We start from the raw sequence: 27416 nt of genomic DNA, 5'->3' as shown, positions 1-27416 counted from the left end.
CAAGGTGCAGTGGTTAGAACTCTCTTGTAGGACATGGTCATTGCCTGGCATGTATGTGGCACAAGTGTAAACTTGCCACTTGTTAGCCCAAGCCTGGTCTTGCTGCTTTTGGACATAGACAGTTTCATTATCTGAGGTGTCACAAATGGTGCTGAACATTGTAGAGTCATCCACAAACATCCCCACTTCTGACCTTATGATGGAAGGGAGGTCCTTGATGAAGCAGTTGAAGATGTTTGGGCCTAGGACACTACCCTGAAGAACTCCTGCAGTGATGTTTTGATTTGATTTGTTGTCACATGAATTAGTATGCAGTGGGCTTTCGGTGTGCACCATGGAGTGAGTGGTCACACACGAGGCAGCTCCTGCCTAAGGTTACAGAAAAGAGCTCTTTTTTTAATCAATACGGGATGGAATTTTGATGGAAAGGCGTAGGTGAATGTTGGAGGAGTACTTTCCCCCAGGAATGGTATGTTTCTTGGTTACCAGACCCGCAGAAACAGTGAAAGATTTGGCTGAAGCTGCAGGAAAGATAAAAGCCTCTTCCAGCATGCAGGCGGGGGAAGGGCAGGCTTAGAGGCCACAAGCTGACTTGAGGGCCTTTATGAAAGCTGAATTCTAGCAGCAGAGGGAACAACTGTAAAAATATCTCACCAAGGCCATTGAAGAAGCGGGGACAGGACGTCCGGTTGCGGCGATGCGGAGCAAAGCCGCACGTTCGGTAGCTCCCGCTATTTTTGGACTTTCGGGCTTTTTTAAGGGCCCGCAACGGCGCTGATTCGGCTTTTCCCCGGGTGAGAACGCAGCCACTGTGCTCAGCGGCCGGTGGATGAGCTGGACTAGAAGTGGAGCGACCAGAAAATCAACTTTGCAGCAGAAGAAGGTGCGAGGCAGAAAGGACAAGATGGCGGCGGGCAGGGAACCGGCAGCGTGGCAGCAGTGGGCGAGGGAGCAGCAGGAGCTGCTGCTGCGCTCCTTCCAGGAACTTAAGGCTGAGATCCTGGAGCCGTTGAGGGCATCGCTGGACAGGCTCGGGGCGACTCAGGCTGCGGAGATTCGGGAGCTGCAGCAGAAGGCTTCGGAGAATGAGGATAAACTCCTGGGCCTGACTGTGAAGGTGGAGTCGCACGAGGCGCTTCACAAGAAATGGTTGGCAAGGATGGAGGAGATGGAGAATCGCTCCCGCCGGAAGAATCTGCGGATGTTGGGCCTCGCGGAGGGGCTGGAAGGTTCGGATTTGGGGGCCTACGTGGTCCTGATGCTGAACTCGCTGGTGGGCGTGGGGTCGTTCCGGGGACCCTGGAGCTGGAGGGTGCCCATCGGGTGCTGCTGCGGAAGCCCAGGCCGAACGAGCCGCCCAGGGCGGTGCTTTCAACGCTTGGTCGACCGTGAGTGTGCACTTCGTTGGTTGAAGAGGGAGAGGAGTAGCAAGTGGGAGAATACGGAGATCAGGATCTACCAGGACTGGAGTGCGGAGGTGGCGAAGAGAAGGGCTGGGTTTAACCGGGCGAAGGCAGTGCTCCACAAGAAAGGGGTCAAGTTTGGCCTGTTGCAGCTGGCACGCCTGTGGGTCACCTATAAAGACCGCCAACTTTACTTTGACTCCCCGGAGGAGGCCTGGACTTTTGTCCAGGCAGAGAAGCTGGACCTGAACTGAAGACTGGGGGCTGGGGAACATTGTACACAGCCCTTTGTCCTTCTTGATATCCTTTCGCTTTCTTCTTTTTGGTTCTATTGGACAATGTTTTTTTTTTGCTGTTCTGTTTTGTCTTGTCTGCTTTTCGGGACTGTTATCTGTTTACTTGGGTGTTTTATCATATCATGTTGGGACTTTTATTATTTCACTGGTTGCGGGTTTGGGTGGGGTTCGCAGCCCTGTTGGGTCATGTGCCTGTCTTCCTGCGTTTTGGGTCGGGGGGGCGCGGCTTCGGATGGGGGCGCGGGCTTTTCTCCCGCGCTGGAGACAGCAGGGTCGGCATTGGGGGAATGTGTGTGTGTCACTGGGGAGGGTAATTGGGGTGGCGGGAGCAGCCGGGGTCAGCAGGAGTCGGCTGACTTACGGAAGTACAATGACTGAAGTTACGCAGCTGGGGGGGGGGGCCCTAGCTTGTTTGGGGGGAGGATACCGGGTTGCTGCTGGAATGGCCAAGAAGGACCTGGAGCGTGTAGAGGGGGTCGGGATGGGGGTCCGTCGCTGTGGGGAACGGGGGGCACGGGCACGTGGCGGATTACGGAAGGGTGATGGCTAGTCGAGGGGGGCAGGTGGCCCTCCGATCCGGCTGATCACCTGGAATGTGAGGGGACTGAATGGGCCGGTTAAATGGTCCCGCATGTTTGTGCACCTGAGGGGGCTGAAGGTGGACGTGGCTATGCTTCAGGAGACTCACCTGAAGGTAGCGGATCAGATTAGTTTGAGGAAGGGGTGGGTGGGCCAAGTGTTTCATTCGGGGCTGGATGCAAAATCCCGGAGGGTGGCAATCCTGGTGGGGAAGAGGGTGTCGTTTGAGGCGCCGAGTGTGGTGGCAGACAGCGGCGGGAGGTACGTGATGGTGAGCGGCAGGCTACAAGGGGAGCGTGTGGTGCTGGTCAATGTATACGCCCCGAATTGGGATGATGCAGGTTTCATGCGGCGCATGTTGGGCCGGATTCCAGATTTGGAGGCGGGGAGCCTAGTAATGGGGGGGGGGGGATTTCAACACGGTGCTGGATCCGCCACTGGATCGATCCAGTTCCAGGACGGGTAGGAGGTCTGCGGCGGCTAAGGTGCTGAGGGGATTTATGGACCAGATGGGAGGGGTAGATCCATGGAGGTTTGCGAGACTGAGGGCCAGGGAATTTTCATACTTCTCCCATGTGCATAAGGCCTATTCCCGGATTGATTTTTTTTTAGTTTTGAGTAGGGCGCTGATTGCGAGGGTAGTAGACGCTGAGTACTCGGCGATAGCCATTTCGGACCATGCCCCGCATTGGGTGGACCTCGAGGTGGGGGAGGAGGGACCAGCGCCCATTGTGGCGCTTGGAGGTGGGGAGGCTGGCTGAGGGGGCGGGTTCGAGGATGTATTGAGAGGTATCTAGAGGCCAACGACAATGGGGAGGTCCGAGTGGGGATAGTCTGGGAGGCGCTGAAGGCGGTGGTTCGGGGAGAGTTGATCTCCATTCGGGCCCACAGGGAGAGAGGGGAGCAGAGAGAACAGGAGAGATTGGTGGGGGAGATGGTGAAGGTGGACAGGAGATACGCAGAGGCCCCGGAGGAGGGATTGCTGAGGGAGCGGCGCAGCCTTCGGGCTGAGTTCGACTTGTTGACCACCAGAAAGGCGGAGGCTCAATGGAGAAAGGCTCAGGGTGCGGTTGTCGAGTATGGGGAGAAGGCGAGCAGGATGCTGGCGCACCAGCTCCGTAAGCGGTATGTGGCCAGGGAGATTGGTGTTAAGGATCAGGGAGGAAATGTGGTGCGGAGGGGGATAGACATTAATGGGGTCTTCAGGGACTTTTATGAGAGACTATCGGCCCAAACCTCCGACGGAGGAGGGGGGGATGGGGCGATGTTTGGACCCGCTAAGATTTCCGAGGGTGGAGGAGGGACGGGTGGAGTGTCTGGGAGCGCCAGTTGAGCTTGAGGAGCTGGTCAAAGGGATAGGGAACATGCAGTCGGGGAAGGCGCCGGGGCCAGATGGGTTCCCGGTTGAATTTAACAAGACGTATGCAGACCTGCTGGGCCCCCTGTTAGTTAGGACCTTTAACGAGGCAAGGGAGGGGGTGGGGCTTTGCCCCCGACGATGTCTCAGGCGCTGATCTCCTTGATTCTTAAGTGAGACAGGGATCCCCTGCAGTGTGGGTCATACAGGCCGATTTCACTCTTGAATGTGGACGCCAAGTTGTTGGCAAAGCCACGAGGATTGAGGACTGTGTGCCGCAGGTTATACACGAGGATCAAACGGGGGTTTGTGAAGGGGAGGCAGCTGAACACTAATATACGGAGGCTCTTGAACGTTATAATGATGCCGGCGGTGGAAGGGGAGGCGGAGATAGTGGTGACGCTAGATGCGGAGAAGGCCTTTGATAGGGTCGAGTGGGGGTACTTGTGGGAGGTGCTGGAAAGGTTTGGGTTTGGGGAGGGGGTTGTCAGTTGGGTGAGGCTGTTGTATGAGGCCCCGCTGGCGAGTGTGGCCACGAATAAGAGGAGGTCGGAGTATTTTCGATTATATCGAGGGACGAGGCAGGGGTGTCCCCAGTTTCTCCCCCCCCCCCCTACTTTTTGCGCTGGCAATTGAACCCCTGGCTATGGCACTGAGGGACGGAATCGGAGGGGGCTGGTCTGGGATGGGGAGGAGCACCGAGTGTCACTCTACGCAGACGACCTCTTGTTGTATGTGGCGGACCCGGTGGGGGGAATGCCGGTGGTGATGGGGATTCTCCGGGAATTTGGGGATTTCTCAGGGTATAAGCTTAACTTTGGGAAAAGCGAGCTGTTTGTGATACACTCGGGGGACCAGGAGGGGGGGGATTGGGAGGCTCCCACTGAAAAGGGTGGAGAGGAGCTTCAGGTACTTCGGGTTTCAGGTGGCCAGGAGCTGGGGGGGCCTTGCATAGGCTTAACCTCACACGGCTGGTGGAGCAAATGGAGGAGGAGTTTAAGAGGTGTGACATGCTGCCGCTGTCTCTGGCGAGTTGGGTGCAGTCAGTCAAGATGACGGTGCTCCCGAGGTTTCTGTTCCTGTTCCAGTGCCTCCCCATCCTTATCCCGAAGGCCTTTTTCAGGCGGGTTAACAGGAGCATTACGGGATTTGTGTGGGCGCACGGGACCCTGAGGGTGAGAAGGGTGTTTCTGGAGCGGGGCAGGCATGGGGGGGGGCTGGCGCTGCCCAACCTCTGTGGGTATTATTGGGCTGCCAACGCAGCAATGGTGCATAAGTGGGTAATGGACGGGGAGGGGGCAGCATGGAAGAGGATGGAGATGGCATCCTGTGTGGGGACGAGCCTGGGAGCGCTGCCACTCCCTCCAACGAGGTATACAACGAGCCCGGTGGTGGCAGCTACCCTCAAGATTTGGGGGCAATGGAGGCGGCACAGGGGGGAGTGGGGGCCTCGATGGGGTCCCCGATACGGGGGAACCACCGGTTTGTTCCGGGGAGAATTGATGGCGGGTTCCTGAGTTGGCACAGGGCAGGAGGCTGGGGGACCTGTTCATAGATGGGAAGTTCGCGAGCCTGGGTGAACTGGAAGGGAAGTTTGGACTCTCCCAGGGAATACCTTTAGGTACACGCAGGTAAGGGCGTTTGGCAGGTGGCGGGGTTCCCTCTGCTGCCGCCGCGTGGGGTTCAGGACAGGGTGCTCTCGGGGGTGTGGGTTGGAGAGGGGAGGATCTCTGAAGCGTACCAGGTGATGCAGGAGGTAGACGAGGCCTTGGTGGAGGTGCTGAAAAGGTAAATGGGAGGAGGAGCTGGGTGAGGAGATTGAGGAGGGGACGTGGGCAGATGCTCTGGAAAGGGTGAACTACTCCTCTTCATGTGCGAGGCTTAGCCTCATACAGTTTAAGGTGCTACATAGGGCACATATGACCGGGACAAGGATGAGTCGGTTTTTTGGGAGTGAGGACAGGTGTGCTAGGTGCTCTGGGGGCCCAGCAAACCATGTCCATATGTTCTGGCCATGCCCAGCGCTGGGGGAGTTCTGGAAGGGTGTAGCAAGGACGGTATCGAGGATGGTAGGATCCAGGGTCAATCCAGGCTGGGGACTTGCAATATTTGGGGTTGCAGTGGAGCCGGGAGTGGAGGAGGTGAAAGAGGCCGGTGTTCTGGCCTTTGCGTCCCTAGTAGCCCGGCGGAGGATTCTTCTTCAGTGGAAGGATACAAGGCCCCCAAGCGTGGAGACCTGGGTCAATGATATGGCGGGGTTTATTAAATTGGAGAAGGTGAAATTTGCCCTAAAGGGGTCAGTGCAGGGGTTTTTCAGGAGATGGCAACCATTCCTAGATCGCCTGGCAGAACGGTAAAAACAAAAGGTCAGCAGCAGCAACCCGGGGGAGGGGTCTCTTTGTTTTTGTTTTGGGTTGAATCTTCGCTAACGACGGGCATTTATTTATTGTTTCTCTTTTGTATATATGGGGGGCGGGGGTTTGTTCTTTCTGTTCTTTGAATTTTCTGTTACTGGTTTCTTTTTTGTGAAAATTTGAATAAAAATTATTTTTTTTAAAATGAATTAGTATGCAGTGATAAGTATTGTTTCTTGCATGCTGTGCAAATAATGCATATCGTACATTGGGAAGGAAGGAGAGACTGCAGAATATAATGTTACAGTTATAGCAAGGTGTAGAAAAGAGTTAGAATGAAGTTTTAGAAGCATAGAAGGAGAGTAAAAGATAGAATTAGAGGGTATGCTGGTCACAGCTTGCAAGAAGTCGCCTTGGTCCGCGCCATCTTTCTTTCACCTGGATGTCCTGGAGAGATGATTGACCCCAACCACGATAACGATCTTCCTTTGTGCCAGGTATGAATCTTGGAATGTACAGCACAGAAGGAAGCTATTTGGCCCGTCGAGTCTGCACTGGCCCTCGGAAAGGTGGTTGGGGGGGGGGGGGGGGGGGGGGGGGGGGTGGCAGGGGCAAAAGATAGAAAGAGTGTTGTGAACTGGGAGGAGAGTAATGATAAGAGTTCAAAAGGACATATGCTTGTGGAATGGCAGACCTGATATGACATTTTGGAAGGAAGAGGAGAGGCAATATAAATAAAGAGGTACAGAATACCAAAGCAAAGATGTTAAATTACTGGTTCACCCAGTCAAATGCTGGGCTCTGAGTTTCAGGAAGAATGTGAAGGCATTTGAAATAGATTGGAGAAGCTTTGGCTGTTTTCCATCGAGAAGGTTGAGAGGAGATTTGATAGAGGCATTTGAAATACCTCTCATTGTGACACTGCTGCCTCACAGCTCCAGGGACCTGGGTTCAATTCCAGCCTTGGGTGACTGTGTGGAGTTTGCACTTTCTCCCTGTATCTGTGTGGGTTCCTGCCACTGTCCAAAGAAGTACAGGTTACGTGTATTGGCCATGCTAAATTGCCCTTTAATGTGCAAGTTAGATGGGGTTACGGGGATAGGGCGGCGAAGTGGGCCTAGGTAGGGTGCTCTTTCATAGGGTCGGTGCAGATCCAATCGGCTGAATGGCTTCTCCTGCACTGTAGGGATTCTAAAATCCTGAATTTACACAGGAAAGATTGTGAAAAACTGTTATTCATTGACTTGGGTGGAGAGCCAGAGGACACATTTACAGCGATTGGGAAGAGAACCAACAGCAAAGTGAAAACTTATTTTATGAAATAAATGATTAGTATCTGAAATACATTGTCTGAGAAAGTGGTGGAAGCAGATTTGACTGTGACTCAAACGGGAGTCGGAAAAAAACCTGAAGAAAAATCTGCAGGGTAACTAGGAAAGGATAGAGGAATATTTGCTCTTCAACTCAGCAGGATTTGATGGGCCAAATAGCTTTCTACCATGAAGTAATGGCCTCCTGGGCTAGAATTGTATTCCTTGATGCGCTATATTCATCCCAGGATAACATTAATTTGTACTTTTCTATATTAATCTATCTATCTCTCCCCGCACGCTGGATAGCTGTACAGTTATAAGTCTTTTAACATCTGGTTACATTGTTGCCTACAGTCCTGGCCACTTAGCAAAAATTATTTATTGCCACAGTGCTCTGAAAGAAAGGAGGATCAATTTTAAAGAACAATGCATTTTTCCCTCCTGATTAATTAGCAGTTTTATGTTTCTTCAGGTATCCGTGCTGAAACTGGGTCACGTGTCAGTGGTGCTGAGGGATATGAAACTGAAGGAGTCAGAGGGCTTCGTGCGTTAGGTGTACGTGATCTGTCCTACAAACTGGCCTTCCTGGCATGTCATGTGGCACAGACAAACCCACGGGTGGGTATATTTGTTTATTCTAAATATTGCATTGTAAATGATGAGAATTTGATCGTCTGCAGACACGTTTCCTTCATGTATCTGGTATTGTTTTGGTTTCAATAACACCCAACCACATCAAATCGCAGTTTCTCTATATTTTACATGTTGACATAGCTTGAATCTATGGTGTGTCTGTTTTGTTAACATTTCAGGATTGCAACATTCTGGTGTATGTGAAAATGTTCACCTTTTCAGATAGCAGCTTCTGGTAATAGACAAAACTATTTAATTGATTTGAATGTTGCCTCAGTCATCTGGTCGATTGCTCTTCCTCTTCTGTGACATTAAATTTTTGCCTCCACCTGTCTGGATCAAGGTTGTGATGAGATTTGGTTTAGCACAGGGCTAAATAGCTGGCTTTTAAAGCAGACCCAGGCAGGCCAGTAGCGCGGGTTCAATTCCCGTACCAGCCTCCCCGAACAGGTGTGTGAATGTGGCGACATGGGGTTTTTCACAGTAACATCATTTGAAGCCTACTTGTGAACAATAAGCGATTTTCATTTCATTTTCATTTGGAGTGTATGATATTGCCCACTGGGCACCCGGCTCTTTGAAATAGTACCATGGAATCTTTTACGTCCACCTGAGATGGCAGACGGGGCCTCAGTTTAATATCTCATCTGAAACAGATGCACTATCGACCATACAAACTACAAGTGTCAGTTCTGATTGTGTTTGTGCTCAAGTTCTCGAGGGGAACTTTAACCCACGACCTATCAGCAAAAAAGTAAGAATGCTGGCAACTGAACCACTAATTGACACTAAATGCTTCAAACATTAGTTACTTGTTTGTGAATAAAAACTTACAAATCTTGTTTTTATGAGTGGAGAAACGATAAATTTTCAAGAGTTAATTTACCAGTTATGTCTCATACTCCATTACAAAAATAGGCATGATGTGGAGATGCCGGTGTTGAACTGGGGTGGGCACAGTAAGAAGTCTTGCAACACCAGGTTGAAGTCCAACATGTTTATTTGGAATCGCAAGCTTTCGGAGCGTAGCTCCTTCATCAGATGAGTCAACCTAATGAAGGAGCTACGCATCAAAAGCTCGTGATTGCAAATAAAATTTTTGGACTTTAACTTGGTGTTGTAAGACTTCTTACTTAAAAATAAGATCACTGAATATTGTTACATGATCTATACTTCGGTATTGAGAACTGAGGTTGGGAACTTCAACTCATAACAAACTTTGAACTTTCCACGCATGGACAGACTGGAAGTGGGCTGCACGTGCATATTTTGGCAGTGTAAACTCTTCGGCACCAACGCGCTGGTGCAGAGAAGAAAAATGGCATGAAAAGTAAAGTCAGGTAACCAGGAGCAGAGCTCGATAGCCAGCAGGTCTCCCAGAGAGAGGGCCCAAATATCTCCCAGGTACATGACCAACAGATCCCAGTTAAGGATAAAAAGAGGAACAGAAAAAGGTTGTGGGTAGCAGACTCTTAAGTGAAGAGGGCTCAGGAAGAATCTTGGAGGGCTCCAAAGAACCCCTGAAGATTGAAGAAGGCAGCTGAAGGCTAGTGACTCTGCTGCGGGCTATTGGGGCAAAGATATCCTTTGGACCAGTGGTGTTCTGGTGGGTGGGGAAGATCCAGAAGGACAGAATCTTGGGGGATGAGATTGAAACCCTAAGAGTTAAGCCATAATTGAAGTTGGGGCGACTTATGTAGAGAATTCTAAGATGAGATATTCAAAGGTGAAGATTGGAATACCTCATGAGAGAGACCAAGGTACATTAAAATTGGTTCACTCAAGTGTTGTATTTTTTTAAAAATAATTTTTATTGAAAATTTTTTACAAAATATATAACAACAAACAGTAATAAACAACAATAAAACAACATAATAAGCATAACACCCCCAAGACCGTACCAACGCATATATCGAGCCCCCCCAAACCCGGTAAACAACAAAAGAACTTGAAAATAAATTAAATTAAATAAACATAATCAACATCCCCCCCCCCGGGTTGCTGCTGCTGACCTAGTTCCCTATCGTTGAGCCAGAAAATCGAGGAAATGCTGCCACCGCCTAAATAACCATTGTACCAGCCTCCCCGGACAGGCGTCGGAATGTGGCGACTATGGGCTTTTCACAGTAACTTCATTGAAGCCCACTCGTGACAATAAGCGATTTTCATTTCATTTCATACCGATCCTCTCAGGGTGAATTTGACCTTCTCCAGCTTAATAAAACCCGCCATGTCATTGATCCAGGTCTCCATGCTTGGGGGTCTCACATCCTTCCACTGTAGCAAGATCCTCCGCCGGGCTACTAGGGACGCAAAGGCCAAAACACCTGCCTCTCTCGCCTCCTGCACTCCAGGCTCCACCACAACCCCAAAAATCGCGAGTCCCCAGCCTGGCTTGACCCTGGAATCCTACCACCCTCGACACCGTCCTCGCCACCTCCTTCCAGAACTCCTCCAGTGCCGGGCATGCCCAGAACATATGGGCATGGTTCGCTGGACTCCCCGAACACCTGACACACTTGTCTTCGCCCCCAAAGAACTTATTCATCCTAGACCCGAACATGTGGGCCCGGTGCAGCACCTTGAATTGGATGAGGCTAAGCCGCGCACATGAGGAGGAAGAGTTAACCCTCTCCAGGGCATCCGCCATGTCCCATCCTCTATCTGCCTCCCCAGCTCCTCCCCCCACCTAGCCTTTAGCTCCTCTACTGACGCCTCCTCCACCTCCTGCATTACCTTGTAGATATCAGATACCTTCCCATCCCCGACCCAGACCCCCGAAAGCACCCTGTCCCTCACCCCCCTCGCGGGCAACAAAGGGAATCCCTCCACCTGCTGGCTAGCAAACGCCTTTACCTGCAGGTACCTGAACATGTTCCCCGAGGGGAGCTCAAATTTCTCCTCCAGCTCTCCCAGGCTCGCAAACCTCCTGTCAATGAACAGATCCCTTAGCTTTCTGATGCCCACTCTGTGCCACCCAGGAACCCCCATCAATGTTCCCCGTGACGAACCGATGGTTCCCCCTTAGCGGAGCCTCCATCGAGCCCCCCACTTCCCCCCCTATGTCGCCTCCACTGCCCCCAAATCTTGAGGGTAGCCGCCACCACCGGACTCGTGGTATACCTCGTAGGACGGAGGGGTAACGGCGCCGTTACTAGGGCCCCCAGGCTTGTGCCTCCACAGGACGCCATCACCAACCTTTTCCATGCTGCCCCCTCCTCCTCCATCACCCACTTGCACACCATCGACACATTGGCCGCCCAATAATACCCCGAGAGGTTGGATAACGCCAGCCCCCCACCATCTCTGCCCCGCTCCAAGAAGACCCTCTTCATCCTCTGGGTCCCATGCGCCCAAACAAAGCTCATGATGCTGCTAGTCACCCTCCTAAAAAAGGGCCTAGGGATAATGATGGGCAGGCACTGAAAAAGGAACAAGAACCTCGGGTGCACCGTCATTTTAACGGACTGCACTCTACCCGCCAGCGATAGCGGCACCATGTCCCACCTTTTAAATTCCTCCTCCATCTGCTCCACAAGCCTGGTAAAATTAAGCTTGTGGAGAGTCCCCCAACTCCTGGCCACCTGCACCCCCAGGTACCTAAAACTCTTCACTGCCCTCTTAAACGGGAGCCTACCAATTCCCTCCTGATCATCCGGGTGCACTACAAACACCTTGCTCTTACCCAGATTCAGCTTATAGCCCGAGAAGCCCCCAAACTCAGCCAACAGCTCCATCACCCCCGGCATTCCCCCCACTGGGTCCGCCACATACAGCAGCAGGTCATCTGCATACAGCGATACCTAATGTTCCTCCCCACCCCGCACCAGACCCCTCCACCTCCCCGACTCCCTCAACGCAATAGCCAGAGGTTCAATTGCCAGTGCAAAAAGCAGGGGGGACAGGGTGCACCCCTGCCTGGTCCCATGGTAGAGCCTGAAGTACTCTGACCTCCTCCCATTAGTAGCTACACTCGCCATCGGGCCTCATAAAGCAACCTCACCCATTTGATGAACCCCTCCCCAAAACCAAACCTCTCCAGCACCTCCCACAGGTACCCCCACTCAACTCTATCAAAGGCCTTCTCTGCATCTAGCGCCACCACTATCTCCGCCTCCCCATCAACCGCCAGCATCATAATAACATTTAACAACCTCCGCACATTCGTGTTAAGCTGTCTTCCCTTGACAAATCCTGTCTGATCCTCATGTATCACCCCTGGCACACAGTCCTCTATCCTGGTGGCCAGGATCTTCACCAGCAACTTAGCGTCCACATTGAGGAGCGAGATTGGCCTGTATGATCCACACTGCAGGGGGTCCTTATTCCGCTTCAGGATCAAAGAAATCAGCACCCGTGACATCGTCGGGGGCAAAGCCCCCCCCCCCCCCCTCCTCCGATGCCTCATTGAAGGCCCGCACCAACAGGGGGCCCACCAGGTCCGCATATTTTTTATAAAATTCCACCAGGAACCCATCCGGCCCCGGCGCCTTCCCTGACTGCATTTGACCAATCCCCCTGACTAGCTCCTCCAGCTCAATCGGCACCCCCAGCCCCTCCACCAGTTCCTCCTGCACCTTTGGGAAACGTAGCCTGTTCAGAAAGCTCTCCATTCCCCCCCCCCCACCGGTGGCTCCGACCGGTACAGTTCCTCGTAAAAGTCCCTAAAGACCCCGTTCACCCCTGCCCCCTTCTGCACCACATTCCCACCCTTAACCATCACTCCACCAATTTCCCTAGCCGCATCCTGCTGCGGAGCTGATGCGCCAGCATCCTGCTCGCCTTCTCCCCATACTCATAAACCGCGCCTTGCGCCTTCCTCCACTGTGCCTCTGCCTTTCTGGTGGTCAGCAAGTCGAACTTGGCCTGCAAGCTACGCCGTTCCCCCAACAATCCCTCCTCCACGTACCTCCTATCCACATCTAGGAGCTCCCCCACCAGTCTCTCCCTCCTTTCCCTGTGGGCCCGGATGGAAATCAGCTCCCCCCGGATCACTGCCTTCAGATCCGCCCAAACCATCCCCACCCGGTCTCAAGGTACCCCTCAATACTTCCCCGGACCCTCCTACACACCTCATCAGCCAGCAACCCCACGTCCAGACGCCACAGCGGGCGCTGGTCCCGCACCTTCCCCCATCTCCAGATCGACCCAGTGCGGAGCATGGTCTGAAATTGCTATGGCCGAATACTCGGCACCCTCCACCCTCTGGATCAATCCCCTGCTCAGAACGAAAAAATCTATTCGGGAGTAAACCCTATGCACATGGGAGAAAAAGGAATACTCCTGTGCCCTCGGCCTTCCAGGGATCCACCCCTCCCATCTGGTCCATAAACCCCCTCAGCACCTTGGCCACCTCCGGCCTCCTACCCATCCTTGAACTGGACTGGTCTAGTGGGGGATCCAGCACCGTGTTAAAGCCCCCCCCCCCCCCCCCATGATCAGGCCCCCCGCCTCCAGGTCCGGAATGCGGCCCAACATACGCCTCATAAAGCCAGCGTCATCCCAATTCGGGGCATACACGTTTACCAGCACCACCTTCTCTCCCTGCAGCCTACCCTTCACCATAAACCTGCCCTTCTTGTCTGCCACCACCTCAGACGCCTCGAATGCCACCCTCTTCCCCACCAGAATCGTCACCCCCCCCGGTTCTTCGCATCTAATCCTGAATAGAAAACCTGCCCCACCCACCCCATCCTCAGACGAACCTGGTCCGCCACCTTCAGGTGGGTCTCTTGGAGCATAGCCATGTCCGCTTTCAGCCCCTTCAAATGAGAAAATACCCTAGCTTGCTTAACCGGCCCATTCAGCCCCCTCACGTTCCAGATGATCAGCTGGATCAGAGGGCACCCCGCCCCCCTCCCCCGCCGACTAGCCATAGCTCATCGACTGCTCGTCCCAGGCCAGCACACCCCGCCCGACCCGTTCCCCATGACGATAGCGCCTCTCCTCCACTCCCCCCCCCCCCCCCCCCCCCCCCCCCCCGGCCCACACCAGCTCCTTCCTGGCCATTCCAGCAGCAACCCGGTATCCCCCACCCCCCCAGGCTAGGACCCCTCCTAGCCGCGACGCACCCTCCATGGTACTTCCGTGAGCCAGTTGACTTCTGACCCCGGCAACTCCCGCCAAAACCCGACCCCTCCCAACATGGGGTCATCCCCCCTCCTGCCACTCCTCCTTGGCACCGCTCCAGCGCGGGGAAAAAAAACAGTAGAGGCCACGCCCCCACCGCCAGCTCCACCCCTCCTGCCCCGCAGCGCGGGAAACCAGAGGAAAGCCCGCGCTTTCACACTGCCCCACCCTTCTGACGCAGCTCCCAAATTCCAGCTCCACCCCAGCCCCGTACAGAAAAAAAACAAACCCCCAACATCCCCCGCATAACACAAAACCATACCCAACAGAACCACCCGGAAACAGAGCAAGAACCAGCATTACAGAAACAGCACCTGCAAAAACAGTAACAACCGTAGTACACAAGACCCCGCGACCCCCAAACCCTAGTTCGAGTCCAGTTTCTCCGCCTGCACAAAGGCCCACGCCTCCTCCGGGGACTCGAAGTAGTAATGCCGGTCCTTATATGTTACCCACAGACGTGCAGGCTGCAGCATTCCAAATTTAACCTGCTTGTTATGCAGCACCGCCTTCGTTCGGTTAAACCCGGCCCGCCGCTTAGCCACCTCCGCCCTCCAGTCAGGGGCTGGTTTAGCTCACAAGGCTAAATCGCTGGCTTTTAAAGCAGGCCAGCAGCACGGTTCGATTCCCGTACCAGCCTCTCCGGACAGGCGCCGGAATGTGGCGACTAGGGGCTTTTCACAATAACTTAATTGAAGCCTACTCGTGACAATAAGCGATTTTCATTCATTTCAGTCCTGGTAGATTCGCACTACCGAGTTCTCCCACTTGCTGCTTCTCTCCTTCTTGGCCCAGCGCAGCACACACTCCCGGTCACTGAACCGATGGAACCGCACCAGTACCGCCTGCGGGGGTTCATTCGCCTTGGGCCTCCTGGCCAGCACTCTGTGGGCTCCCTCAAGCTCCAGGGGCAGATGGAAGGACCCCGCTCCCACCAACGAATTCAGCATAGTGGCCACATAGGACGGTAGATCCGACCCCTCCAGCTCCTCCGCAAGGCCCAGGATCCTCAAATTCTTCCGCCTCGTGCGGAAGTCCAGCTCCTCCAAGTGGTCTTGCCACTTTTTGTGAAGTGCCACATGCATCTCCACCTTCCCCACAAGGACCACGGCCGCCTCCTCCCGATCAGCGGCCTGCTGCTGCAACTCCTGAATGGCTGCCCCCTGGGCTGTCTGGGTCTCAAACAGCTTGCTGGTAGTCGCCTGCAGGGAGTCCAGCAGCTCAGCCTTCTGCTCCGCAAAACAGCGCAGGAGAGCAGCTTGCTGCTCTCCTGCGCCCACTGCCTCCAATCCTCGGGTGCTCCGCCGGCCGCCATTTTGTCCTCCTTCCCCTGCTTTATCTGGGGAGCTGCTGCCGCCTTTTTCTTTGCCCCACTCCGGGTGTGCACCATACATTCCGGGGAATGTTCCTCCAAGCACCTTCCCCCACCGGGAATCGTCGAAACAGCGCCGTTTGGGGCCCTAAAATGGGCCTGAAAGTCCTTTGATAGCGGGAACTGCCGAACGTGCGGCTTAGCTCCGCAACACCGCAACCGGAAGTCCCACTCAAGTGTTGTTGATGTCTATCGAGAAATCTATATACTGTGTCTTGGTCATATCTGCCATTTATTTAGTGTGGTGTATTCAACCAGAATTTGGCTTGCTAATTCTCATGTAACTCACACTTTCCCTGAACGTCAGAGCATGACATGGATATTGTAAAAAAAAAAAAAAAAAAATTCTGACCTTGTACAGGAAAATTTTGCTTTGTTCAAAATCCATGGAATCTTGTAGTTTTATTCACTTGTGCCTTTAATCACAAACACCTGTCTACTTTAAACAAACCGTTGTCCCTAAGACCAAAAATTTGGGGGTCTGCCTGAGGATCATAAGATTTTTTTTTTTTTTTTTGCATCACTTAAATTGTATGTGTATCTCATTTTCATATAGCACTGTCTGTTTATCTGTCTAAATCTCCAGAGTTGTAGACTGCCTTGTTCTGGAATTAAAGCTATTTTTTTTTTTAATAAAACAGTTTGGTGGCAAAGAAATAAGAGAAGAAGAACAGACAGCAGAAAGTATTAAAAATCAGATGACCGTTCAGGAGTGGGAGAAGGTGTTCGAAATGAGTCAGGATAAGAACCTGTATCATAATCTCTGTACCAGTCTTTTTCCTACAATTCATGGTAAGAAGTAACATATTTTGAAAATGTATTTGTTTTCATTTAAATGTTTTCTTTTTGCAGGAGCATGATACAGGTCAGCTGGCATTGACATCTCTTTGGTCCTGAGGATTTGCTGATTTCATAGAAATTACAGTGCAGAAGGAGGCCATTCGGCCCATTGAGTCTACCCTGGCGCTTGGAAAGAGCACCCTACCCAAGCCCATACCTCCACCCCATCCCCATAACCCAGCTACCCCACCTAACACTAAGGGCAATTTGGACATTAAGGGCAATTTTAGTCAGGCCAATCCACCTAACCTGCACATCTTTGGACTGTGGGAGGAAACCGGAGCATCCGGAGGAAACCCACGCAGACACGGGGAGAACGTGCAGACTCCACACAGTCACCCGAGCAGGGATTTGAAACTGGGACCCTGGAGCTGTGAAGTATTTGTGCCAACCACTATGCTACCGTGCTGCCCAAATCTGATCTGATCTGAATCCCAAATCTGATCTGAAGTTCATGATCTCAAAAATGGCTGAAGTCAGTTGTTGTCATGGCTCAATGATAATTGGCAGCTGATCAGCATTCTAGGGCTGAATGTAAATATTGTCACTGATGTATTTTTAAGATGTTTCATGAAGGTACACCTTTTTTCTATTACCAGTTATATTTGTGATACAGTTATTAGAAACCACCAATACCTTTTTTTTATAGGTAATGATGAAGTTAAGCGTGGAGTTTTATTGATGCTTTTTGGAGGAGTTCCTAAAACTACCCTGGAGGGTACTTCTCTACGTGGTGATATTAATGTTTGTATTGTTGGAGATCCGAGCACAGCTAAAAGCCAGTTCCTTAAGTAAGTCATATCATACCTTTGGCAGCACAAGTACTCTATAAAAAAAAAAACAGTATCATCTTTTTACCACCTGCGATCCAACTATTATTTTAGTACTGTTAATTTATGAAATATAATTAAATGCTCCACTCACCCAAAATATGCTTGCAATAAATAAGAATTCTTGCTTTCCACCGCCACCCTGTTATGATTAAATAATTGTTTTCATAATTTGATTAAATAAGGGAGGAAAAAGGAATAATGTAGTGAGTTTTAAAGGAAACGTAATGAAAAAAATGCTAGGGGTCTGAAGGTTCAGTGCTGCACAGTAGGATAGTGTGGTATAGCTTTGCGGCTTTGATTCTTTATCCAATATTATTCATTTTACCCATATCTTGTACAGAGTTGAACTGAAAGTTATTTTTTGTTTTATTCATTTATGAGATGTGGGCGTTGCTGGTTAGGACAGCATTTATTGCCCATCTGAGTTGCCCATCAGAAGGTGGTGGTGGTTGACTTATTGAACTGCTGACGCCCATGAGGTGTAGGTACACCCACTGTGCTGCTAGGGAGAGAGTTTCCGGAATTCCATGAGTGATAGTGAAGGAATGGCGATATGTTTCCAAGTCAGAGTGGTGAGTGACCTGGAGGGGAACATCCAGGTGGTGAGGTTTCTAGGTATCGGCTGCTCTTGTCCTTCTGGATAGTAGTGGTCATGAATTTTGAAGGTGCTGTCAAAGCAACCTTGGTGAGTTACTTCAGTGCATTTTGTGCTGCCACTGTTCGTCGGTGGTGGAAGGTTTGAATGTTTGTGGAATGGGGAGCAATCAAGTGGGCTGCTTTGGCCTGGATGGTGTCGAATTTCTTGAGTGTCGTTGGAGCTGCACTGAGCTGAGGCAAGTGGAGACTAATTCCATTACACTCCTGACTTGTGCCTTGTATATGGTGGGCAGGCTTTGTGGGGGGGGGGGGGGGGGGGTCAGGAGGTGAGTTACTCGTCATAGGATTCCTAGCCTTTGACCTGCCCCGGTAGCCACAGTATTAATTTGGATGGGCAATAAATGCTGGCCTAACCAGTGGCACCCACATCCCATAAATGAATTTTTGAAAAAAGATAGGGATAGACAAAAGCAGATTCACCCTTAGCTACCATTGCATATTTTTCTAGTAGCATAAACCTAGCTCTGGAAGTTGGTTATCTGCTAAACCTCTCAGCCAACATAGAAAAAACATATAGATAGGAAGAGTAACATAATGTTTTGTGTGTTAAATATTTGGCATGCAAGCACAACAATTCATTTGGGTTAATACTAATTAAAAATTCTCATTTTCTATATCAAACAGGCATGTGGAAGAATTCAGTCCTCGGGCTGTGTACACAAGTGGCAAAGCTAGCACTGCTGCAGGGCTGACGGCTGCAGTTGTGAGAGATGAAGAGTCGCATGAATTTGTCATTGAAGCTGGAGCATTGATGCTTGCTGATAATGTAAGGGGATTCTACAGGACTTATTCTTTGTTCTGGAGTTGCATTCAGAGTGAAAATATTTCACTGGTTGGGAGTCCAGGATTGGGCATGGTCTAAAAATCAGAGGTAGACTTTCCAGGACTTTTCTGCACATAAATGATGGTGGAGGTTTAGAAGTCATGCAAATCGTAATTGATACTACATCAGTTCCTTTTGAGGTTAATAGATTTTTGTAAAGGGGTATGGAGCAATGGTGTGTTTTATGTGGCTTTGGCTGCACACATGCCATGATTTAATTGAATGGTAGGACAGTTTCAAGTATTTAATGGTGTACGCCTGTTCCTATTACTATTCATTTGAAAATTTGTGTTGCATTTTCTGTGCAAATGTAAAAGTATATTGCTGTTTGGATTTTGAAAGTTAAGAGTGAAACACTTCAGCATATATTCTAGCCTCTGGTTGTGTACGACTAGTACTGGTCAAAAATCACTAGAGACCATCACAGGGTTGTTTAATCGGTATATCTGGCATAAGGTGATTAACAGCATAGCTCACTGCATTCAACAGATCCTGATACTTCGTTGCATGTCCTGAACTTTTTGTATCTATGTTCACAGTAGTCAGAAATAATTTGCTGATCATAATTTCCTCTAATTGTTGTATCCTATACTGAGGAAAAACTCTTAATCTTGAGTATGTATTCCTTTTTATAGGGTGTTTGCTGTATTGATGAATTTGATAAAATGGAGACAAGAGATCAAGTAGCTATACATGAAGCCATGGAACAGCAAACCATTTCCATCACTAAAGCTGGAGTCAAAGTAACTTGTTTAAATTATTCTGAACTTTTGGGTGTTTGCTGTGAACGGAATCTTAAAATAATTATCGTTGATGCCTTCTGTAGGCAGTAGTAATGAGTAAACTTAACCATGTGGAAAGATTTTAAAGTATTCTCTTAACATACTTTTCCTTGTGTTCATATTGATTATATGTGTTTTAATTGTTTAGATATGATCTTCCTTTCAAACTTTGTCTTTTCCTTTTGTCTATTTTATCTTTCATTTTTCATCTTTAATGCTCAGTTTTAACTGTTTTATGACATGTGGTTAGAAAAACATATTCTTAGTTTTTTAACTTATTTATTTTCACTTTGGGATTTTTCGGTGGCTTCATTGCAGTGTTAATGTAAGCCTACTTGTGGTAATAAAGGTTATTATATTAGTGAGATGTGGGTTGGCAAAGCTATGTGAATAATATTTGTAAGAACATAAGATGGGCCCCTTCAGTCTGCACCACCATTCAGTGGCTGACCTTCTGCCTCAACGTGACTTACCCTCTCCCCATATATCCCTTAATTCCCTGAGAAACTAAAAATCTGTGTCTCAGCCTTAACTATACTAAGCAATGGACAATCCGCAACCATTTGGGGAAAGACATTTCTCAACTCAGTCCCAAATAATCAACCTCATCTCCTGAGATTTTCGCATGTTCTAAATTCTGCAACAAAAGGAACAGGCTGCGTCTGCCCCTCAAGCCCTTCAGATCTTGTATGTTTCAATGAGATAAATCCTCGGATGATCACTCTAATCTTTTCCAGCTATGTGCTGAATGAATTTTGCGTGCACCAATATTAAGATAATGTGTGGATGTACTCCTCCAGTGGAAAGAAACAAAAACAGCATATTTAAACATCATGGATATTGAAAAAGAAGAAAGCATATCAACCCCAGCCATTAACATGGTAACATACCAGTCACAAATTACCAAATTTACTGAAGTCACGTTAACTTTACATGGTATTAGTATTTAAATTCACATCCTCTTGAGTTTAGGTTCAGTATTGTATCCATTACATCACCATAACGTGGGAGAGGCATTTAAGAACATTCACAGTCCACCAAGCCTGCTGCTGCACTGTTCAACATGATCTTGGGCTTCAACTCCATTCCTGTCTGCTCCTCATACCCCAATGTTCCCTGAGAGACAAAAGTATCCAGTGTTAAATATATTCAATGATGGAGCATCCATAGCTCTCTGAAGTGGAGAATTACAAAGATTCACAACCCTGAGTGAAGGAATTTCTCATCTCAGTCCAAAAGGATAAGGCCCTTATCCAATGCAAGTATATCTATTTTTCCATGTAGAGACCAAAACTATTGTCATGTGAGAGTACCTTTAAGAACTGGGTGTTTATCAAATAGCTGCAGTGATGTCAGAGTGTGGGTGGAGCTGGGCTGCCTTTCACTTTCATTTTTGAACAGCCAGCTACAGTGTGTTTTAGTTTTGTTTTCAAAGCTGGATAGCTGCAGGCAAAGTAAGCAGCTTTATATTGATCTCTCTCTGAAATCTAAAGACTGTCTCCAGATCATTTGAGGATTTCAAAGTAAAATCTGTTTCTATAAAGAATTTAAACCTGTCTTTCTGTAAAAAGGGTCTTACGGATGTTGTTAGGAAAGTTATGAAGGGTTACAATAGAATATTGTATCTGTGAGGATTATTGATGTTCACTGTGGGTTTATAAAGTGTTAACTGGATTCATAAATTAACGTGGTTTTGTTTTTAAAATACTTTAGATCTCTGTTGCATCACACGTGTAAAGTAGGCCCTTGTGCTCCCCATAACCACAATCTATTAAAAGTCATGAGTCAGGTGAACTCCATGATACACTTTGGTGTTCTTTAAACTCTGGCCCATAACACTATACAGTATTCCAGATGTGGTCTCACCAAAGCCCTGTACAATTGTAGAAACGCTTACTTATTGTACTCCAATTCCCTTGCACTAAATGCTCACATGCCATTTGTCTTTGTAATTGCTTGCTGCTCCTGCATACTAATTTTCTGCAGATGTTCAGAGTTGGGCGAGTAGTCGAATACGTGCCAGCTGCAGCATAGCATTGATAAATGTGAAGTTATCCACTTTTGATGGAGAAACAGAATGGCAAAGTATTGTTTAAATGGTGATGGATCGGGAAAGTTGACATACATATGAAAAATTAGGGGATCTCATTGTTGTTTCCTCTGGCTGGGGTGGGGGGAGCGAGGGTGGGGGCTAGAACTGGGAGTCCCAGTCTCCGGGGGTAGGCCAGTTAAGACGGAAATGAAAATACATATTTTCACTCTGAAGTGGTGAATTTGTGAAATTCTCTATCACAGAAGACTGGAGGCCAAACCAATGAATATATTTAAGGAAATAGATTTGTAGATTCTATAAAATGTGTCCAAGGATTATGGGGAGAGTGCTGGAGTATGGTGTTGAGATAGAGGATCAGCTCATGTTGATCAACATGGCTCATGTTGAATGCTGGAGTAGGCTCGAAGGGCCCTGGTAGTGAAAGCTCAAGACTAGTTTCAATTTGATCTCCCCAAAATAGAAAGAGCTTAGGAGACTTGCTTTTTCAGTTGATAAATATAGAAACAGCAACTTTATTTTTTCAACTTATTGTATTTTCTTCTAACTGCTATGAACAGTGGGCAGAATAGCTCAGTGATTTCTTTATATCAACAAGCATCATCAGGTAGAGGTAATATGTCTGTGACTTGGGAGAGAGGTTGCCTCTTGCGGATTGGAGGATGAAGGTCAAGAGAGGCACTGTTCCAGTAAATTAAATGAACATGAAAGGGGGAAATGGCATCTGGGAAGTGGGGCAGAGTGATAAAATGAATCCTGGAAGGAGAATAATCGTTGAACTTTGGGGACCATCGAGTCTGCACCGGCTCTTGGAAAGAGCACCCTACTTAGCCCACACCTCCGCCCTGTCCCTAAAACCCAGTAACCCCACTTAACCTAAGGGCAATTTAGCATGGCCAATCCTCCTAACCTGCACATCTTTGGATTGTGGGAGGAAACTGTAGGGCAGCACAGTGGCTATCACTGCAGCCTCACAGTGCCAGAGACTGGGTTCGATTCCGACCTCCGGTGACTGAGTGGAGTTTACACATTCTCCCCGTGTCTGTGTGTCCTCCATGGTTTTCTCCCACAGTCCAAAGATGTATAGGTTAGGTGGATTGACCGTGCCAAACAACTTAGTGTCCAACGGTTAATAATTATGCAAATCTAGCTGCACCAGAATCACTAGATCAGTGGTATTAAATGGGCCAAAATCCTCTTTCAACTTGCCTTCTGCCCTCACTTCCCACCTACTTGGGAGGCGCAAGCAGGGAGGGAAGTGAAGTGCCTGGGCACGGTCAAGAGGATCCAAAGTGGGATGCAGGAAGGGCAAGTGTCAAATGATAGCTTTCGGCTCCAGGAACTGACAAAGTGAATTTTGACTGATTCCACCTGATTAATCATGTCAGGCTTGACTCTCATCCATTAATTTCCTGCCACAGGCTTCAGTAGCAGTTTACCTCATTTAACTGTTGGGATGTGCGCATCTGTAATAATTAAATGCACGGCTCTTGATGGACTGTTGCACAGGCACACAGCTCAGAGGGAACACTGCGACAGATTAATGCGCAGCTTACTTAGCCTCTCATAATAGTCAACAGACTCATCCCAAGAACTAAAGAACTTTAGGTATCTACAAATGTAGCACGGCATCCTTATTCTTGAATTCCAGCATCCCTTGCAAATATTTAAAGTATCTCCTGCCCTTGACCCTGCACCCGAATAAAATTGAGACATGAGAGGGGAGATGAGGCCTTCCTGGTTGTCTGCCTGACACTACCGGGCTTACTGTCCATTGCCTTGGCAAACGTGCTGCCTCCAGTGACCCAATCTCTCACACTGACCTGATCGACCAACTCAAAGGCTGCACAGAAGCCTAAGTAATTTGCTTGGTCAAATTTATCCCATGTTATATATTTGACTCAAATAACCCATTAAGTCCTCTATAAGCCGAATTGAATGTGGGATAGCAGACAATTAATGATCTTGTTAACTTTGGAACAACCTGTAGCTTTCATAGCAAACATTTTCCTGGTAATGGTGTACCAATTACTGGCTCTATTCAGTCAATTCATGATTTGCTGTGGTGGGATTGAACTCCAGGGTTTTTTTTTAATTTTCACCCATTGAACTCAATTTTATGCTGAATTCTCTGATATAAATCCTCCTTTTAAGCACATATTGTACTTGGCCATTGTCATTAAACCTTCCCCAAATTTGGATGCAGAATCTCAATTTGTCTTTTTAAGATTCTGGAGACCTAGCTGATTTTTTTAAGCTGCATTTTTTCTCAAAAATATTGTGCACTGAGCAAGCATGCATTATTAAAATTGTATATGTACATTTTTTTGTGCAGTGAAATTTGTCAAAAGCAGAGAATGGAAGATTTTTCAACTGTCATCTAATTTATCTCGGATGTCTAAATTTCAGTGCAGAAGATAAGAATTCCTAATTCATTCCTCTTTGCTGGGAAACTCTTGTGTTCTTTAATTGCTAGGAAATGTGCCTAAAAGCAAACAGAAGTTGGTTTCTGTGGATTCCTAATACTTTAGGAATGGACACTTAAGTATTTGAAAGTAATAGGTTGTGTGTTGATTGTGTCTTGTCTTAAATGGGATGACAAACTAAATTCCACTGTCATCTAAAGACAATCCAAAATATTTGTTTTGATATAGGCGACCTTGAATGCCAGGACTTCCATCTTGGCTGCAGCAAACCCTGTAGGTGGACGGTATGATCGTTCAAAATCTCTCAAACAGAATGTGAATCTCACAGCCCCTATCATGTCTCGGTTTGATTTGTTCTTCATTCTAGTTGATGAATGTAATGAGGTGAGTATAATTATTTTCATCTTCCATTTCATGCGGTGTTTCCGTTTTTCAACTACTTGTAGAACTTACATAATACAATTGTTATAAACTAGGTAACAGATTATGCTATTGCTAGACGTATCGTGGACCTGCATTCTCGAATTCAAGAATCCATCGAACGGATCTATTCCTTGGATGATATCAGGAGGTACCTGTTATTTGCGAGGCAGTTCAAGCCAAAGGTCAGCCACTTAATGAATGCAATGTGACATTAGTTGAACTGTCTTTTTGTCTCAATTGTATTAATGAAGGTAACTTCTGAGGATTTGATTTTTTTAGATCTCAAAAGAATCTGAAGACTTCATAGTGGAACAGTACCGACGACTCCGTCAGAGGGATGGATCTGGAGTAACCAAATCAGCATGGCGAATCACAGTCCGTCAGCTGGAGAGTATGATCCGACTTTCTGAATCTATGGCTAGAATGCATTGTTGTGATGAGGTAAGCGTTAAGCATTCAGGAGGTTTGTTCCCTTGCTTTAGTGTGTGTACATTGTTGTTTGCTGTGCCCTCCCTACATTCCAACTCAACAGTTATCGGTATTTCATCATACAGGAGAGGTACATATATCACTCTTGTATCTTCCACCAATTCTGTTCTCCAGGTGCCTTTTTTACCTTTTTGAAATAACACTCCGACCAAGGGCTCAACCTCTCTACAAAGCTATTCAAGTAGAGATGGAAAGATACCCTGGTTGTATGTTTAGTTTTGGAGGAATCCTTTTTGCATCATAATCTAGGCCAAAACCATTCTAAAACTGCATTGCATAATTTATTTGAGCTGCCATTTTATGAGAAATGGATTACTGCACAATAATCTTTATTAGTGTCACAAATAAAATCCCCCAGTCGCCACACTACGACGCCTGTTCAGGTACACTGAGGGAGAATTCAGAATGTCCAATTCACCTAACAAGCACATCTTTCGGGATTGTGGGAGGAAACCCTCACAGGCACTGGGAGAACATGCAGACTAGTGACTCAAGCCGGGAATTGAACCTGGGTCCCTGGCGCTGTGAGGAAACAGTGCCAACTGCTGTGCTACCTTGCCACCATTGCCCAGCCTTCCTAACTACTAATCTAGCTGAGACCTGGGGAAACTCCCCCTAATGCTGCATTTGGCAGTTATTTGCTGCTACAAATAACTTGTATGACTTGTAGAATTTTCCATATTATTAGTTTGCTCTGTCATCCCGAATCCAAGAAACTATTCTGTTTTTCATCATATATTATATAAATCTAAAATCAAAATGAAGTTTATACTTTTAACGAAAACTCTACCAAAAAGCCCGTGTTGATTTTTTTCTTACTGTGGCTTTATAGGTACAACCTAAACATGTCAAGGAAGCTTTCCGATTACTGAACAAATCAATCATTAGAGTGGAGACACCGGATGTGAACTTTGACCAAGATGATGAAGAAGGAGAGGAGATGGAGCAGGAAATCCATGAAGGGATCAATGGTAAACCCATCTTATTTTCACCAGAAAGGAATAAATCTGTAAACAAATAACAAGTGTTTAGACTGTTATTCCTTCCTCCACCCTAGTTTCTAAGAATACTAATTTATGTGCTTTTACTTTTTTAAATTTTAGAATGGCGTGTAACCTTCTTTGATTACCGCTATTAAATACACTAGGTCAAAAAGCAGCAAAATGCCATGTATGCTGAATTTGAAACAAAGAGGATGCTGGAATAGCTTAGCAGCATCTGTAAGGAGAGAAAGCAAAGTTAATGTTTCAAGTTCTTTTGGCTCTTAATCAGAACTGAAGGGAGAGGGACACTAAAGCCTAGTTGAGAGAGTAACAAACAGTAGCAACTTCAAGAACAAAATACAGATGGCCAGGTATAGGAAGGACTTGGGTGATGTGGATGTTATACTCTTTTTCTCTCTCTCTTTCCCCCTCCCCATAAAGTTTGGGCTTTCACTTGTAAAACTGAGGACTCTGCAGGAGCTGCAGTGGACTTTATTATTTTTGTAACGGGTGGGCAGAGGATTAAATACGCCTTCTTAGTTTAAACAAGAATGAAATACCTTGGGATTAAAAAAATCAGAAGAAACAAAGGTCTTTGAACAAGAAATAGAAGCAAAGAGAAAAACATGAAAGCGAGTATATGACGTGCTGCAAAGGAAATATTAACAAAATGGAAAAGAGATCAGGGGTGATGGCAGAGGAGGTAATAATGGTGTTGGAAAGAGGAAAGAAAAACACACCTGAGTATGTTGAAATTGAAAGAAAATAAAGAATGCATGCAGGCAGGCTAAAGAGAAACGGGATGAGAGATTTGGATTTTGTTTATTGTCACGTGTACCGAGGTACAGTGAAAAGTGTTTTTATGCGAGCAGCTCAACAGATCATTAAGTACGTGAAAAGAAAATAAATTAAAAGAAAATACATAATGGGGTATCACAAAGTACACAATGTAACATTAATAACACCGGCATCGGTTGAAGCATACAGGGATGTAGTGTTAATCAGGTCAGTCCATAAGAGGGTCGTTTAGGAGTCTGGTAACAGTGGGGAAGAAGCTGTTTTGAGTCTGTTCGTGCGTGTTCTCAGACTTCTGTATTTCCTGCCCAAGATGAAGTATTGGAGCCAGAAAGAAGTCATAATGAGAGTTATAGACCAGAGGATGAAATATTTGAGAGATAGAAAGAAAGGGGTACAGTGTTACAGTGCCGTGTAAAATACAACGGTGGTAAAATATTGATTGACGGGGTTGCAATAGCAAAAAGGTGGGACAGAATCTTTTACGTTGTTTTATAGAATGATCCAAATTGAAGAGTCCTCAAAATATAGAGGCAATTGGTGAACTAAACATTGCTACCAGAGATAAATAATGCGTTGAAATTGATAAGTACAGGAAAAGCTCCAGGTATAGATGAAGTAACCATAACATCTAAATTCCCTTGGAGAAATAGAACTGGAAGTGATAACAGAAATTTGTGGTCAAATATGTGGCAACCGATACATGTCAAGTGACTTAAGGCATTTGTTATTTGTCAAGTTGCCTAAGGAACCTAAAGCAGTGGAATGCCATGTCATTAATGTGATCTTAAATCACAAAGTAATAATACATTTGTAGTAGAAATGTTGCTGAAATGTAACATTGACAGGAAAGCTATGAGTTTTATCCAGAATCCATTT

The 27416-nt window shown here is 47.7% G+C and overlaps 1 protein-coding gene across 2 annotated transcripts in view; it reads left to right on the top strand.

Annotated features, from left to right (window-relative positions):
* Positions 1-27416, top strand: part of LOC119962072 (zygotic DNA replication licensing factor mcm6-B-like) — a 49397-nt gene that overhangs the window by 8490 nt on the left and 13491 nt on the right. For both annotated transcript variants that reach the window (XR_005459799.1, XM_038789923.1), the window contains exons 6-14: positions 7775-7920; positions 16078-16228; positions 16926-17067; positions 18391-18532; positions 19225-19332; positions 24076-24231; positions 24324-24452; positions 24550-24711; positions 25592-25730. Coding sequence is in view for 1 of the 2 variants with exons in the window: in XM_038789923.1 (XP_038645851.1) it covers positions 7775-7920; positions 16078-16228; positions 16926-17067; positions 18391-18532; positions 19225-19332; positions 24076-24231; positions 24324-24452; positions 24550-24711; positions 25592-25730 (1275 nt within the window). In the remaining variant the exon portion in view is untranslated. The remainder of the gene's footprint in view (positions 1-7774; positions 7921-16077; positions 16229-16925; positions 17068-18390; positions 18533-19224; positions 19333-24075; positions 24232-24323; positions 24453-24549; positions 24712-25591; positions 25731-27416) is intronic.

The sequence above is a fragment of the Scyliorhinus canicula genome, chromosome 2, assembly GCF_902713615.1.
Source record: "Scyliorhinus canicula chromosome 2, sScyCan1.1, whole genome shotgun sequence".
NCBI lineage: Eukaryota > Metazoa > Chordata > Chondrichthyes > Carcharhiniformes > Scyliorhinidae > Scyliorhinus > Scyliorhinus canicula.
The sequence above is the reverse complement of the archived record's forward strand: the minus strand, read 5'-3'. Positions and strand labels throughout refer to the sequence as shown.